Source organism: Colletotrichum graminicola (genome assembly GCF_000149035.1).
Source record: "Colletotrichum graminicola M1.001 genomic scaffold supercont1.46, whole genome shotgun sequence".
Taxonomy (NCBI): Eukaryota; Fungi; Ascomycota; class Sordariomycetes; order Glomerellales; family Glomerellaceae; genus Colletotrichum; species Colletotrichum graminicola.
This window is the reverse complement of record NW_007361050.1, coordinates 299,775-316,482: the sequence shown is the minus strand read 5'-3', so window position 1 is coordinate 316,482 and position 16,708 is coordinate 299,775. Positions and strand designations below refer to the sequence as shown.

Sequence of the window (16,708 nt, the reverse complement as noted above, 5' to 3'; positions counted from 1 at the left end):
GCTCAAAAGTCCAAGGAATGTCAAACCATTGCCGAAAGTTCGTCGACTCGTGTTTCTGTTATGGTTCAACGATTTCAGCTAGATGCCCCCACTATGTTTCCGATATTTGATTACCCTTGGCCATGTTCTATTTATCATTTTACCCAAGGAAAACTCAATCACCTCCAACAATCCAAAGTGCATTGCACTCCCATCATCCTCTCTACCACTCTGGCCATCGCCTCCCCTTGTGAACTCCCTGGGACGCAAATGCTACAGGGTTTATAGCAAAAGTGGAAATCTACCTACGTACGATATACATAATAAGCTCAATTTAACTTCTACTGCCCGCTATTTTGCCTAATATCGCTTTTTTATTTAGGGCTGGCCTATTCCTAGTTTTGATGTAAATGAAAGACACCACGTGCGTTCTGGACTACACTAGCGCAAGCGTGTGTCTACTATATTACTCTGTTACGTCATTCTCTAGTACTCCTGAAAATTCTGTTTAGAGAAATTTATATATGGCATATTCTCGTTTCTCGCAATATTGAGGTCTTACCAGGACTTGACTTGTTCTTGATATGCATGTTCCTCCCTACCATCCCAGCAGGCAGCCAGCTCGAACCTGTAACCCAAGATTTCCATAGCAACGTTGTATTCTCTTGTCTACTGGCTGTTTGAGATGTCCAGTCTATCATCGACAATTCAACTTCAGCCGCAGTGGAACAGGGCACCTCACACATCCACGGTAAGTTCCTTTCACTAGTCCAGATTCATGACAAAGCGATCATTTGTATTCCGTCTTGGTCGAACTATGTTACTTTCAGGGTGACCCTAGGTTAAGAATAAAATGTTTCAAGCCTAATTGTAGTCCATCACAAACGTCGTAGCTGTCGATGTCTTGCTATTATCATCGTTCATCACTACATCCTATGATGTTTGATATGGCTGTCGAGGTGTTGAATTGACGCGAAGAATTGTATAAGAATGTTGTCGTGATATAAGCCGCAATTGCGCAGTGGCAATTACGGATCCGCTTTTGTCATCACAAATGTTCTATTATTATATAATACAAAAAGGAGGATATTCATATCAAACCTCACACCTGCTTGTATATGAGTGATCATCTCACCAGCCAATATCCATGAGCCGAATCAAGACCACATATATTTCAAAAAATCTTTAAACTGATTAAAATTTTTGTTAAAGCTTCGAGCTTAAGTTCTGCACAATGAACGCGCCTTTGGATACACCACCCTAGCTGCGACTGTAGGCGCGAAGTAGCATCGACGTGTTTACCTACCTACCACAACAGGGGATCGTGATTGGTAATATGATGGTCATGCAGCCAAATTTATATGATAGGTCAGTCGGTTACCCGAAAGGGGCTTAGAATGGAAATGGGAGGCCTTCGTGGCAAGTAAATCTATTCTCCATTCCAGGCTGTGTTTATGCAGCCTGATTCTGCACTCCACCAAGTCAGCGCAATAAGCACCATCCTTTCATCCACTTCCCCCCCTCTCAACTTTTTACCCGGCCCAAGCTTGATTCAACAACCTCACGCATTGCCTCTCTGACATTGCAGCTGACGGAGCTCATGGTCTCGAGCGCGGCTGCGGCAAACTCGTCGTACACGAACATTTCTACTACTCACAGTTGATTGGCAAGACAAGATTGACCCGGTTGCGGTGAAAGCCTGGTCACAGCCTGGTCACAATGGCCGGCTACGGTCGTCATCACGATCGAGCCGGATTCACTTCGCACTCCCAGAGAGCGCGGAGAGATCTCGACAAGCAACTGACCGATGCTGCAATCGGCGACAACGATGAATTCACGAACTCGCTTCCAAAATGGCCAAGGTTGGCTGATACAGCTCTTGATCAACCCGACTACTTGGCGCTCAAGCTTTCACACAAAGCCTACACTGTGGGTTGGGTATGCGCTCTGCCCCTCGAGATGGCCGCAGCAGCAGCCATGTTAGACGAGACGCACGAACCTCTGGCGATGAACCCCAGCGACAGCAACGTGTATACGTTCGGTCGCATAGGCCCCCACGACATTGTCATCGCATGCTTGCCGTTGGGGCAGTACGGTACGAACAGCGCGGCGGTGGTAGCAAACAACATGCGCTGGAGCTTCCCTTCGATATATATTAGGTTGATGGTCGGAATTGGTGGTGGAGTCCCTGGCAAGGTCGACATACGCCTTGGGGACGTTGTGGTCAGTTCTCCGACTGGAACCTCCTCGGGTGTGGTGCAATACGACTTTGGAAAAGCAGTCCATGACGGCCGGTTCGAGTATACAGGCACCCTAAACAAACCTCCACAATCGCTGCTGGCGGCGGTCTCCAAGCTGCGCGCCAACCACGAAAGACGGCCGAACCAGATTCCGGCAATCCTGGCCGACATGAAGATGCGTAACCCCGACATGACCGATTACCTGCATCAAAGCATGGATGAAGATCGTTTGTTCCAGGCCTTTTACGAACATACTGGCGGAGACACCTGCGATGACTGCGACGTCTCCATGATAGTAGAACGTGACCCGCGGCCAGCGGCAGCTACACCGAAGATTCATTACGGGATCATTGCATCTGGGAACCAAGTCATGAAGTATGCGCAGACAAGAGACCGTCTTGCTAAAGACCTAGGGGTAATTTGCTTCGAGATGGAGGCGGCTGGGTTGATGGACAATTTTCCCTGTCTAGTCATCCGCGGCATCTGTGACTACTCGGACAGCCACAAAGCGAAACGGTGGCAGAGATACGCGGCCGCAACGGCAGCAGCCTATGCAAAGGAGCTTCTCTATCTCGTCACACCACATGACGACCTCATGGGACAAACTCCGGTGCCTCACAATGGTGAATACGCCCGGCTAACTTTCCGGTTAATCAATACTTGCTTACTATCAACTAGATCAATCATCGCCACCAGCAGATCATAACAAGAAACTTCTAGATTCCCTCAAACTAGATCATCCATCGCCACCAGCAGACCATAAGAAGAAACTGCTGGATTCTCTCAAGTTCAGCCAAATTGGAAAACGGCAAGAGAACATTAAAGCCGCCCACGCAGAGACTTGCAAGTGGCTGGTTGAACATCCCGACTACGCAGCGTGGATGGACCGCCAGAAGTACTCTCAGCACCACGGCTTCCTTTGGATCAAGGGAAAGCCTGGTACCGGAAAATCGACTGTCATGAATTATGCCTTCACCCGAGCAAAGGAAAGCAAGGGCGAACAGAAGTTCTTGATCTCCTTTTTCTTCAACGCCAGAGGGGAAGGCCTCGAGAAAACGACTCTGGGCATGTATCGGGCCCTGCTGCATCAGCTTCTGGAAAGTATGCCTGACCTGCAGACGTTGCTTGACGACCCGGATCTCAGACACTTGAGCCAGTCAGAGGCCAAGGAATGGGGCCTCGACCAACTCAGAAACCTCTTCCGCAGTGCAGTCCGGAGACTAGGACAACGACGGTTGACTTGCTTTATTGATGCTCTTGACGAGTGTGACGACCATGAGGTCTCGGACATGGTCAAATGTTTTGAGGATCTTGGGCAGTATGCGGTGCAACACGACATACGCTTCTACGTCTGTCTATCCAGTCGCCATTACCCGTACATCGATATCTTCTATGGTCAAAAGCTCGTCCTGGAAGATCAGATTGGGCACGGGAAAGACTTGGAGGATTACGTACGCAGCGAACTCCGGGCCGGCTCTGGACGAAAGAGTGAGCAGGTGATTGCCGAGATACTGCGGAAAGCTTCAGGCGTTTTCATGTGGGTTGTTCTCGTCGTCGACATCCTAAACAAGGAGTACCGGAAAGGTCGGCTGTTCGCGGTAGAAAAACGACTGAATGATATACCCTCCGAGCTGAGCAAGCTGTTCCAGGATATCCTTACGAGAGACCAAGAGGATATGGGGGATTTGGTCCTCTGCATTCAGTTGCTGCTCTACAGCCAAAGGCCACTCAAGAGGGAAGAGTACTACTTCGCTCTAGCGTCATGTCTAGAGCCTGATACGTTTGCAGAATGGGATCCTGAGGACATCACTCACGAGTTTATGGACCGCTTGATTGTCAGTTCATCCAAGGGGCTCGCTGAGGCAACAAGGTCGGATGACAAGACGGTTCAGTTCATTCATGAATCGGTACGGGACTTCCTTCTCAAGGATAACGGCCTGCGTACGCTTTGGCCAGACATGGCAGACAACTTTGAAGGCCTAAGCCACGAGAGGCTAAAGCAATGTTGCCACACATACTCAACCCAGGTTAACATCTCGGCCTACCTACCGGAAGACAAGTTTCTCTTGAAGACTTCCGAAAAGAATGCCCAAAGCTGGAGGGATCAGGTGGCCGAGCGGTTTCCGTTTCTGGAGTACGCAACGAACCAGGCTCTTCATCATGCCGAAGCCGCCGCAATCCATGGGATTTCACAAGAGAAATTCCTCAAGGGTTTCATGGTGGACCCCTGGATACAAATGAACAACTTGTTTGAAAGAGTCATGGTTCGCCGACACTTGCCTGCCTCTACAAGCATTTTATACATTACCGCTGCAAAGGGACTGAGCATGCTAGTTGAAACGAGTCTTGGACTTAACCTCGACGTCGATACAGTTGGTGGACGATATGGATACCCACTCCTTGCGGCCATCATCGCGGACCACGTCGACGCTGCTCATATACTATTGAATTGCATTGCCAAGAAGGCACAGCAAGGCAAGTCTGGTGCGAACAGTGACTTGGAATACAGACATGGAGTTTACACGATCAGTCCAAGTCTCAACTACGCGATCCCAGGAGGTCGAACGGCGCTCTATTTTGCCGCACGGAGCAGAGACATCAGTATCGCAAAAAGACTTCTTGAACTAGGCGCGAGTTGTATCTGCCACACTGGACTTGTCAGTTTCAGTCCTCTTGTTTGTGCTATGGAGAATGACAATTTAGCATTTGTAAGGTGCTATCTGCATGAGCGCAGTAAATCCAGATCAAGTCTCTCGCGTGTCCCGGGTCCATCAAGGTTGGCATCGTCGGATGAGAAACATGGGGGAGAGAGTAGGCTTCTAGGGCTCGATGAAGACACTGTGCCATCGCCCAGAGATGACAGCCAGACTCGGATACTTGCAAGCAAGAGGTGTGAAGAAGACGCATCGTTGGCCCTCACCATCGCTGCGGGGACGGGAAACATAGAGATTGCAAGACTTCTGCTCAAATCAGGCGCGGACATACAGACCAGGGCGCGCTGGGGAGATACACCCTTGGAAATTGCTTACAAGAACAGCAAATGGGCCGTTGTACAGTTCCTGTTGGAGAACGGCGCCAAACTAGAATCCGCCGATAGATTCGGCTGCACTCCTCTTCAGGGGGCCTGCGAAAGAGGAAACTTGGCAGCTGTAAAGTTGCTGCTGGAAGCAGGCGCAAACTTTCACATACGTGACAAGAGAAGAAGAACGCTTCTTCATCTTGCCTGCTCCAAGGACGACCTGGAGACTGCCAGTTTCTTGATTGAAGCAGGCGCCGACGTCCAAGCGACCGACACAAACGGCCAAACTCCGCTGTTCTACACTGCGCGGGAACAAAAAATGTATTGCTTTGATCTTTTGCTCTCCCATGGCGCCGACATCAACCACAGAGACAACCGTGGGCAGACACTTGTTTTTGAAGTCATTAACAACTGGTACGGCGACAGTGTCAAAAGGCTTCTGGACAAGAAACCCGATCTCACAATTACCGATTACAGCGGCCAAACGCCTCTTTTCGAAATGCGCACCCGGTCTAGCTCATCTCCACTCAACGCAAAGTTGATGATCGAGGCAGGCATAAATGTCGCGCATAGCAATAACAAGGGTCAAACCTTCCTTCATGTGGTGTGTTCACGCGGACGAGATGATGGTTCTGATGAGTTTCTTGTTTTCGTTCAATGGGCATTTGAACATGGCCTCTACATCAACGCTCGCGACGACACTGGTCGAACCCCGCTGCTAGAAGCCGTCCAAAACCGCGACGAGAAGCTGACTCTGCTTCTCATGCAACACGGTGCCGACCCCAATGCAGTAGATGACCAAGGTTGGACGCCGCTGTCCACAGTCATCGACCGCGACAACTCGGCGTGTTCCTTGGAGCTCTTATCCCTCCTCCTGGAGAACGGGGCCGATCCAAGACAGCCAGGCCCAAACGGCGAGGGTCTGCTTGACATGGCTGTTCGGCTCGGCAAAGGGGAACTACTTGGGCCTCTTGAGGCAGCTATGGAGGAACGACACATCGCCCAATGATACGGTCCAAGGAATGTATGTACCTACTGCAGACTGCCTCGTAGTTGGATAATATTATACGTTTGGATCTGGTAGAATGCCAGATATACACAGCGCCGTGGGTGGACTGGTATTGACCTCACGTAACTTCCTGACACGTGATACTCTACCACCTGACCCTTCCCCTTCCCATGAGCCTCACCTGGCAACTCATTCACTAGGAACAGCGTCTCAATAACAGCAGTCATGTTACCAACTACTGCCCACGATCTTGTGACTTATCTTTCCCACCGGTACCTCTACACAAACATCGTCTCCATTGAAGAGTCTGATGCTTTATTTGAGGTGAAATCGTTCATTAACCAGGCTCCTCATCGCCATCCAATTACTATATCCCGGAATTATAATTTTGACGGCCTGAGACGCAACGCAAAAGTCGAAGCAAGCGACAGCCTTAGGTGCTCACTGCTTGTCACCGTCTCGGTTTCGCAGATAACAGATCCGTGGCGCCAAGATGATGCCGGTTTAAGTTTTCGTCGACCGTGCGGTAAGTTTCTCTTCACTGCAGTCTGCCACCCCGCGATGGTTTCCTTCCTGGCAGGCCAGGCTGACAAGAACTGTCAGTGTTAGGTTAGGGGTCCAAACCAAAAAATATAACCTCTTCTTCTTACGGGCCATCGAGACGGGACCCTTGTTGGATAGCAACAAGCGTACGTCGCTGCATTCTATCCCGACACTTTCGTCTGCATCCACTTCAGCCAGCGTGCCGTCGTCATGTGCGCCCTTCACTTCAGCATCCACGCCAAGCCGCTTCGATCCGTATATCCATACTTTCAACTGCGGCGCCTGCTTGTCGTCGTCTCTTCGTTCGGACGGTTGTTTTGTGTATGTGCCCGTTTCAAGATCCGCGTCACACCTGCCAACCTTGTCCACAACACCACGTAAACCATGTCTGGACGTCTCCGAGCTGGGCTTAGCCAAGCAGAAGCTTTCCCCACGGGAGGGCTAAGTTAAGCATAGTTTGCCATGGCTGTTGGGGCGACACCTTCATTGACGTAGAGATCTCTCTGTCCGTGTCCCCCCCCGCGATCGCCCTCCCGCCTCTGCCGTCTCTTCCCTCATACTGAGGCATGGGGCCGTGCCTCTTATAAGGAATGACCACCCTGCCGCTCAGCCTCTCGCCCTCCCGGATGACTGTTCTTGATGACTGTTTTCCTCCCACGACGAGAAAGAAAAACAATGGACGCCAAGAGCTGCGAGATCAACCCGCGCAACGCCGTCAGCTTCGAGTCATTGCGTCCCATTGAGCTGAACCCCGACTTCAACGACGACAAGCGGGACGTCCCGCTCAACGTGTCGGCGTCGGCGCCGCCCACCACCTCCAACGTCCGTCTCGACGAGGAACTTGCCGAGGCGGGCTTGGGCCCCGAGGACGCCAGAGATGCCAAGCTCATGAGGCGCGCCCGTTGGGCCCTCCTCCTCCTGGCCTTCTTCATGGGAGACGTCCAGGACGGGGTTGGGCCTTTCCTTGGCGTCTATCTCCAGCACCATGGATGGGCCCCCGGGCTGCGTGGCTTCGTCAACACAGTGAGTGGCATAGCCACCATCCTTGCAACCGGACCGGTGGGCGCCCTCATCGACGCGACAGAGTAAGTGTTAAGAGCCTCCTTATTCTTGATCCGTTCCGTGTTCACCAAGGGGGGGGGGGGGGCTGATTCTTTGACTTCCTCCCTAGCTACAAGCGCTCGCTCGCCGCAATCTGTGCCCTCCTCGTCGGCGTCTCCCAGGGGGTCAATCTTCTCTCCACCCACCCGGCTCTCATCTTCTCCACGCAGATCGTATCCGCCGTCGCCGGCACGACGCTGATGCCCCTGCTCGTCGCCCTAACACTGGGCATCTGTTCTCCCGACCCGGTCGGCAGCCTCGACGGCAAGGGCAAGCACACCTTCCGCACCCTCAACGGGCGCAACCAGGCGGCCAATCATGCCGGCAACATGGTCAGCGCGGGCCTGGCGGCCGCGCTGGGCTCGCGCTTCGGGCTGACGGCCGTCTTCTGGCTCGTCATGGCCTTCTGCGCAGCGACGATAGTCACCGTCCTCCTGCTGCCGGCGCGGGCCATCGACCACGCGGCCGCGAGAGGAGGAGTCGTCACCGTCGACGATGCGCCTGTATCCTCCGTCCAAACACCGGACACGAAAGACAGCAGCAGGTCGGGGACGGAAGACGAAGACCAAGCGGAACGAGGCGGTGTCGTCTCCCAGCGCAAGACTCTAATCGCCAAACTGAAGGACAAGAAGCAGAGGTTCTCCGTCAGCCCGGTCGGGCTCGTCTTGAAGAACAAGTCTCTCATGATAGTCGGCGCCACCGTTTTTCTCTTCCACCTCGGCAACGCGGCAATCCTCTTCCTCTACGGCCAGGGGCTCGTGGCGATGGGCAAGGGCGACCCGGCCGGCACGACCGGCCTGACCGTCATCATCGCGCAGGGCACCATGATCGCCGTGTCGCTCGTGACGCCCTGGCTCGCCGGCCGTTACGGGTACTGGTTCACCGTGTTGGTATCGTACGTTGTCTTGCCCGTCCGCGCCGCCGTCGCGGGCCGCTACATCGAAAACTGGGGCATCTGGCCCGTCCAGATCCTCGACGGCGTCGGCGCGGGGATCCAGAGCGTGGCCATCCCCGGCCTGGTCGCCGTCATGATGGCCGGGACCGGGAGGGTCAACGTGACTTTTGGCATCGTCGGGGGCGTCACGCGCCAGACGGGCGCCGCCATTTCGTCGTCGCTGGGCGGGTGGATGGCCGAGGACAGGGGGTATAGCTTCTCGCTGTACTTTTCCGGCGTCTTCCCCCTCGTCTCGGTGGCATTGTGGCTCGGGTTCTACAAGTTGCTACGCCCGGTCATCGACCGGAAACCTGGCGGGGAGTGATGTGGAACAGTGAAGTAATGAGGCGGTAAGTAGAGACAGCACGGGCTGTTGTGCTTGTGTTTTAGACAGACTTTGCTAAACCCCGCGTCTAAGGCGTGCGGCCATAAAGCGTGGCCCCTGTCATGTTTTGGTGCAGCGTCTGATACCTATTGCGGATGCCGGTGACATGAACCTGGAACATTGGTCCTGTATCACGGGTAACCGGCTTATGATGAATGATAAATAGACATCATGATGCTAAAAGTTCTATTACAAGATGAGCGTTGCGCCACTCATGGGCCGCTTTGATGTTTGTCTGTGCACGACCATACTTGCAGCCCTACGATCGTAGGTAGTGCCATCTTTGACATCTCAGCGCTTGGTGATTCGACCCACGGACATTCTCACCTCGTGTCGGTCAGGTTCCGGACCTAATCTTGGCTTCAGGCCATGTGCAGTACACCGTAGCTTCTTGGCACCATGACCCCCTATCTTGCTGTCTCGAGTCTGAATCGGACGAACTAGATGACGTCCACAATGGCACAGTCCACGCGGTGATACTCCCGGACGAGCTTCACCAATTGGTGCGATATACTCTGGCCGCCCTCTCTGACTTACCTCTGATGCACCTCAAGAGGGGTGATTGCCATTTCAATGACCGTACCGACTGAACCATTCGGGATGGTCTGCGTAACATCCCAGGAGAGTTCCAAATGGCGAAGGATGCTCAAGACGGTGGAAATAAAGAGGGTAATAGGCGGTTTTCCTTCTTCACGTCGTAAAGGCGATTTGATATCCGCATCCGGTAAGGCAGAAGTTGGGTTTATTGGGCCGCTTAGTTAACATTTAATCTATCACTCATCCGCCATTGGAGCGGATGCGGGCAACCACTCCGCGATGCTTCTTGGTACGCCATTCTGGACACCAATTAATATATCCCAAATCGTCTCCCTGCCCTCCTCACGGCGCAGCAGTGCATCGGCAATGCTTCCCCACATTGACGACGGATCCGGGATGTCACAAAGACCTTCCTGAAGGACGAAATACAGTTGACCGACGGACCGGGGTTCGCGTCGTATCTTTGAGCATCATGTTACTCTGCTCTAATAAATCCCAAGACAGTCACGAGCACCATTCGCACTGAACCCTGTTAACGCCTACAGCTGCTGTTCTGTATTCATACTGTCATGGATGGGAACGTAGGCGCCTAGACTAGCCCTCAGACCCCCCCTTTCGCTCAGTATTCTGTTCGAATGATGTCTTTATTAAGGGGCAACAAAAAGAATAGTGTGACAGGGAGGGTCGTCCCCTTCCGCGGTCGTATTTGATAACCGAGTCTCCCTAGTCGCCAAACCGGACATAGCCCCACGGTCTGTTGGCGATTATTCCGTCGCGCGCTTCGAAATACGATGTTGGCCACTATGGGTCGTTATGATTCCGGTGCTACCTGAACACAAAGGGGTTATTTCGATGCAAGTGCCGCACAGTTCTATAAGAGACGGGATGGCGCCACAGCGTCTTTAACCAGCCGTCCCAGCAGCACCTCATCATCTAGTCCAAAGATCGACAAGCGGCTACGCAGTTAACCTTAAAATCGGGATATTACTAGCCATGTGGAAGCAACTCATCGGAGCCGCCCTTGCCGTCATGGCCATGGCGCCCGGCGTCAACGGCCAATACCCCGACCCGGGCAGGGTCACGGGCGACACATTCACCCACGACCCGACGGTCGTCAAAACCCCGGGCGGCACATACCTCATGGCCTTCACGGCACCAAACATCGGGCTCAAGACGTCTACCGACCGCACAGCGTGGCGTGATGCCGGCGTTGCCTTCCCGGGCGGCGCGCCCTGGACCACGCCTTACACGGGCGGCGACACCAACCTCTGGGCCCCGGACATCTCCTACCGCAACGGCCGGTACTACATGTACTACTCGGCCTCGACCTTTGGATCCCGCAAGTCGGCCATCTTCCTGGCCACAAGCAGCACGGGCGCGTCCGGCTCGTGGACCAACCAGGGCGTCGTGATCGAGACGACGCCCTCCAACGACTACAACGCCATCGACCCCAACCTCATCGTCGACGCCCAGGGCAACTGGTGGTTGTCGCTCGGCTCCTTCGGCACCGGCATCAAGATGATCTCGCTGAACCCGAGCACCGGCAAGCGCTCCGGCACCAACCTCTTGTCCCTCGCCAGGCGCACCGAGGCCGGCGGCGCCGTCGAAGCACCCTTCATCACGCGCCGCGGCAACTTCTACTACCTCTACGTCGCTTTCGACAAGTGCTGCAACGGCGCCGCCAGCACGTACCGCATCATGGTCGGTCGGTCCACCAGCGTCACCGGCCCCTACGTCGACCGCAGCGGGAGGCAGATGATGTCCGGCGGCGGCACCCAGATCATGGCGAGCCACGGCTCGATCCACGGGCCCGGCCACCCGGCCGTCTTTACCGACACCGACGCCGATGTGCTCGTCTACCACTACTACAACAACGCCGGCACGGCGCAAATGGGCATCAACCTCATTCGTTACGAATCGGACTGGCCGGTGGTTTATTGATTCGTCGGAATGTGAGTTTCACGTTTGACCTGTACATACTTTCAATTCCTAGCAACATATTTCTGCTCCGTACGATATTACCTGGTGCCTGTCGATGCATACATAAAGCTGTTTTCGTACCAGATACATACTTAACCCCATCTATCGTCAGATTGATAAAAAGACAATGATTGCATTTTTGTCGCCGCTAGATTTGCCGTATCACTCTCACATGAGCAGATTAATAACATGTGATACATGAGACCCACTCTAGAGCGTATGAGAGGCATTTCATGTAAATTTGGAATGGCAATTGACTGAAGAGGGCTTTCCTGGCCCACGGTGAAAAAGTGTGGTTTGTCAAGGCTGGATGCGTCTTGGAATACCGAGGGAGCCCAGTAGTCTATTATATCCAGAGTACAACGAAAGCTCAGATGTCACAATCCCACCCGCTGGATTGCCTTGACTGGCAAGTATGTTTCAGACTGTAAGTGTCCACGTTTTCATGATCATTAAGCGCGCTTTGGAGATGGAAACGAGACGGGTGCTTCGGCAGCACGCGCTCACATCCCGTGGGCTCAGTGTGGAGAAAGTCCTCTTGACCATCGATATTTGGAACCACCGACTTGTTCACAATGATTATCTTTAGGAACCGCTCCACCCCGTCCGTGCTTACAATACAACTACCCATCACATCAAGGGACGTCAACGGGGCTTGTCCTCTATTGCCATGTGTCACGGTTCAGCAACATGGACGCTTACGCGGGAGAGGGCTGACATGGAACTGTTGGCGGCTTCAGGGAATGTGGAGGGTTCGGTGTATATGTAAAGATAGGTACTGCACCTTGGTGGCGAAAAGTCCGGGTTTTGAGGGTGAAAGACCCTTAATAATGACAAATCACGGCCAACACAGGCCATAATGCCTTATGGACATATGGACAGGCAAACCGCAAGGAAATGCTGGTATAGTCACAAACCATGGTCAAACTGCCATGGGGAAGAGATTCGAACGACTGGCAATGGTGACCCCTGTAGTTCCCACCCGAGGCTCTCGTACACTAAACCTTATCTCACAGCTATGCGAACTACCTTTGTACTTTGTAGCTTGGTAAATTAGAGCCACGAGGCTTTTCTACTAAAGCTAGAATGGATCAACAAACTTCTCAGGATATTTGCATACTGCGAAACACAAGATATATGATAGTGTAAAAGAGATTTCCGAAAATTTGATGGTCTGTTGCTGAACGAATGGACTGTACAGTGCCATCGCCTTTATGGAAAGTCAAGCTTGAACCTTCAGACTGACGTGGTTGGCTGACAAGATTCAAGAGAGAGTATTTACAGTGTCTTCCATGCTTCTGTTTCACACAATTAAATGATGCATCCAGTATTGACTCGTGATAACAGGAGTCTAAGCTTATTGACAGCAGTATTGTCGACACGCTACTATTTCGTAACTTCCCCTGAGGTATGATATGAATGTGAATACGGATGCACGTCCAAAAATCACTAATTATAATCACATCACCTCGCTATAACAGAATGCAATAGAATCCCATATTAGGTGAGATTGGACACGGGTGTCTTGATTACTGTTGGCATATCATTGAAGGCCGCCGATAGGCTTGATTGTCACAAGGTAGTGAGTTGTAACCCGCCACTGCCCCGCCACAGGCAAGAAACCTGTCGAGGGTGGCTCGCTGGTGAACACAAGGTTTCCACAACGCCAACTTTACCCAAAGGGTATGGGGCAATAATCTAATTTCCGATGAAAGGTAAACCTCAGCTCTCAAAAAGGTTGTCTCCTCTGCTTTCGTTCACACAGGCGAACTTTGGGAGTATCATCTCAACCTTGGACTCATTAGCTGCTTTCCGGCGGACACCGTTCCAGCCTCATTCTGCGCGCTCGTAAACCTACATAGTATACGTCAACAATGTGGCGCATCAACTCGCACGCGAGTAGATTGCTTGTCAGGCCAACTTTACTGACAACGATTTTGACCGCTTCTAAGCAGTTATTCAAGTCACACATGAGCGGGATTCGCCTCATGTCTCAGACTGCAAGTGGCAGTATAATCATGTTTGGTACTGGCAAGGAACAACCCGCCTATGGCACCTCGCTCCGCCCCTGTGGCGAAGAGATCTTGGAGGAAGATCACGGATGGCGAGTCAGCAACAAGCGTTGTAGGGTCTCCGATGCCCAATGGGCCCCGCCCCCGGAGAGTCTGGACCGGCACCGTCTTTGGATGTGGGCGCGGGCTCAACGGTCGTGTCTATCCAGCCGTTTGCATTTCGGTTTATCCAAACTAAAAATTCCGGATATCTAGATAGGCTTACACACAGGCGCTTCTGTTCCACTGACTACTCGGAAGTAGACGACAGGTGACATCATTGGCATTTCAAGGTGTGGGTATTGTTCTGGGCTGGAATTTCCAAAGACCTCATTTTCTTCCTATTTGTTGCCAGCATCGAGTGTATGGTATAACACTAAATGACCTCAGATTCTTGCCTCTCGATCCACAGGCCGCAATCAATATCAGATAATCCTTTTTCTTTTTCTTAGCGGAGAAGGGGGGGGGGGTTCTTAGTTATTCGTTATATCGTAGGTCTACACTACAAAACGTTGATACAACATCTTTCGACAGGGTTTCTCGTACATTTAACTAGCCGTATCCCTCTCCACGCTTTATAGTTACCTCAAAATCATGTCATTCATAGCATCCACCCTTGGCTCATACTTCTCTAGAAATACTATAGAAATTGAGAGGCTCAAATCTCGAAGCAACGCCAGTCGCTGACTTTGTTTCCATGGGCAATGGTGCCAAGATGATAGTACCTTGTTGCTCACACCAGACTGAACAAAGCAGTCTTACAACACGGTGTCCATGTATCATCGGGTACGTGAAACAATTTCATGTGTATCCAAATGGAAGTTTTCTGGCCGGAACCGGCAAGTTGGCGATGACGTCCAAAGGAAAAGAATGTCTGACCAGAATGGATATACAAGAGACTGAAGAGAGGATCGAATTGGCTCGATACTGTCCATGTATCATCGCATTCAAATGATCTTACGCAGTGATAGGATTTTAATCTACATGTGCATAAATAATATTATCGCGATGTGTTATAAACACAAATACATAAACGTAATCTATCTGCTGCGCCATATTCCACTTATTGCCGAGCCACATTGTTTGTTGTGAGGGGGCCCATGTGCTGAGAGGTCACGTGACCTCCCGGGCCCCTCACCTCATTGCCAGCCTCTGCCCATAGACTAGGGAGGAGGATTTCCTCCACCAGACACATACACCACACTTCAGATCAGCAATACCACGAATTGCCTCACTTCGTTGCTCTTGCGCTCCCACAGGTTATAGAGCCCAGGCCTATATCAAATTTCTTTTAATTAATCAGTCGCCTCTACCCATCTTCGTTAATTCACAATTATCTGCCAATCGCTACAGTAGTCGCTTGACTTTACTTTAAATCTACTGCTTTCTCTGCGGCTTATAAGGATCCTTTGCTAATTGCAGCAGGGATACCCCTACCTATTACAACCTACTAGCCGTCTTCTCTAATAGTCACCACTACCCTAATCTATTACTTTAGGCGTCTGTTAAACAGCAGTAAATTACGTAACGTTTTAGATACGCCTTTTACAGCAGTAGAAGAAACATATAAAGATTAACATGTAGTTAGGCTAACTGTAGTCTAAAGTAAGTTACCTATAACATTATTATTATAGCTAATAGTAGTAATTACTAAACAGTCTTATTAATAATCCCTAAGCTTAAGGGGGAGTTAAACTAGTCCTTATAGATTATTCTTATTAGTGCTACCCTTTATGCTAATAAAGTTAAAAAGTATATTAACTATAATATTCCTTAACTAGCTAAAGATATTATAGCCTTTATATTATAAGAAGCTAACTATAACGTTATATATAACCTTCTTATTTTATTATATAATATACTAATTAATAAGCTTCTTAATATAGGATAGTAAGATAATAGTAATCCCTACACCTTAATAAAGGCACTTAAGAAATATATTCCTAAGGTATCTAAAGACGTAGTTAGAGCCCTTATTAACAAATTCTCTAAGGGCAGTGCCTAAGATTATAAGACTTTTTATAATGCCCTTAAACGCGTATAGTATCTATACGCCTGTATTACTAGCCTTTATAGTAAAAACTCTAATTACTATTAGGCTATCCTCTTACTTAATTACTTTAAGATATATCTACCTAATATATATAAGCACTATACTAATAATAATAAGAAGCCTAAGTAGGCTATAGTTATTAAGACTATATACACCTTTACCTAAAATAAGAAGCAAAAGATAGGCCTTATTACTTACTATAAAGTTATAGCTACTACTACCTCTAGTACTAGTAGCTAAGGCGCTACTCCTACTAAGAAGTTAGGCTATAATACTTACCCTTATTATAAAAAGGGTTATATTACCTTAAAGTGCTAGACTACCTATCTAGAGCTTATTCCTACTAACTATACGTTTTATAATAATCTTCTTACCTATATAGCTAAGTATATTTATAATAAGGATTATAAGAAGGCTACTACCTCTACTATACCTAACTCCTCTATATTAGTTTTTATAAAAGGTGCTTTAGGCTTACTAGGTAGCTCCTTAATTACTAGCCTTATAATATAACTAAGTAAGGCTATTTTTACTACTATAAGTTATAAAGTTATTACCTTATTTAATATTATACTAAATTTAAGCTACTTTAGCCTTATCTTTAATTTACTTTAACTTTTTATATTATATACTATTTATAATAACTTTTTTTTTTTACTATAGCAAATAGGAAGTAAGTATATCTAAAGGGATTTAGTACTATCTTTTTTTAAACTTAAGATTTAGCTAATCTATCTTAAATAATTAACTAGACTATTAAAGATATTAAGTATAGCCTTTATAGCCTAGCTAATCTTCTTAGCCCTAGTAAGCTCTATAAGGTAGGTATTAAGTATAACTATATAACTACTAGTATTATTAATACTAAATCTAAGGC

General features: G+C 49.9%; 4 protein-coding genes across 4 annotated transcripts; all 4 read left to right on the top strand.

Annotated features, from left to right (window-relative positions):
• Window positions 1-1,698: 1,698 nt before the first annotated feature.
• On the top strand, window positions 1,699-6,247 carry GLRG_09261 (uncharacterized protein; the record flags this gene model as incomplete). The annotated part of the gene is made up of 2 exons (XM_008099946.1): window positions 1,699-2,842; window positions 2,898-6,247. The coding sequence occupies 2 exons, from the start codon at window positions 1,699-1,701 to the stop codon at window positions 6,245-6,247; spliced, it is 4,494 nt and encodes a 1,497-aa protein (XP_008098137.1).
• A 1,218-nt stretch (window positions 6,248-7,465) lies between these two features.
• Window positions 7,466-9,150, top strand: GLRG_09260 (major facilitator superfamily transporter; the record flags this gene model as incomplete). Its single annotated transcript, XM_008099945.1, has 2 exons — window positions 7,466-7,875; window positions 7,962-9,150. The coding sequence occupies 2 exons, from the start codon at window positions 7,466-7,468 to the stop codon at window positions 9,148-9,150; spliced, it is 1,599 nt and encodes a 532-aa protein (XP_008098136.1).
• Window positions 9,151-10,740: 1,590 nt separating this feature from the next.
• Window positions 10,741-11,688, top strand: GLRG_09259 (glycosyl hydrolase family 43; the record flags this gene model as incomplete). Its single annotated transcript, XM_008099944.1, has 1 exon — window positions 10,741-11,688. The coding sequence occupies one exon, from the start codon at window positions 10,741-10,743 to the stop codon at window positions 11,686-11,688; it is 948 nt and encodes a 315-aa protein (XP_008098135.1).
• Window positions 11,689-13,697: 2,009 nt separating this feature from the next.
• GLRG_09258 (uncharacterized protein) lies at window positions 13,698-13,998 on the top strand (the record flags this gene model as incomplete). Its single annotated transcript, XM_008099943.1, has 2 exons — window positions 13,698-13,915; window positions 13,995-13,998. The coding sequence occupies 2 exons, from the start codon at window positions 13,698-13,700 to the stop codon at window positions 13,996-13,998; spliced, it is 222 nt and encodes a 73-aa protein (XP_008098134.1).
• Window positions 13,999-16,708: the final 2,710 nt, after the last annotated feature.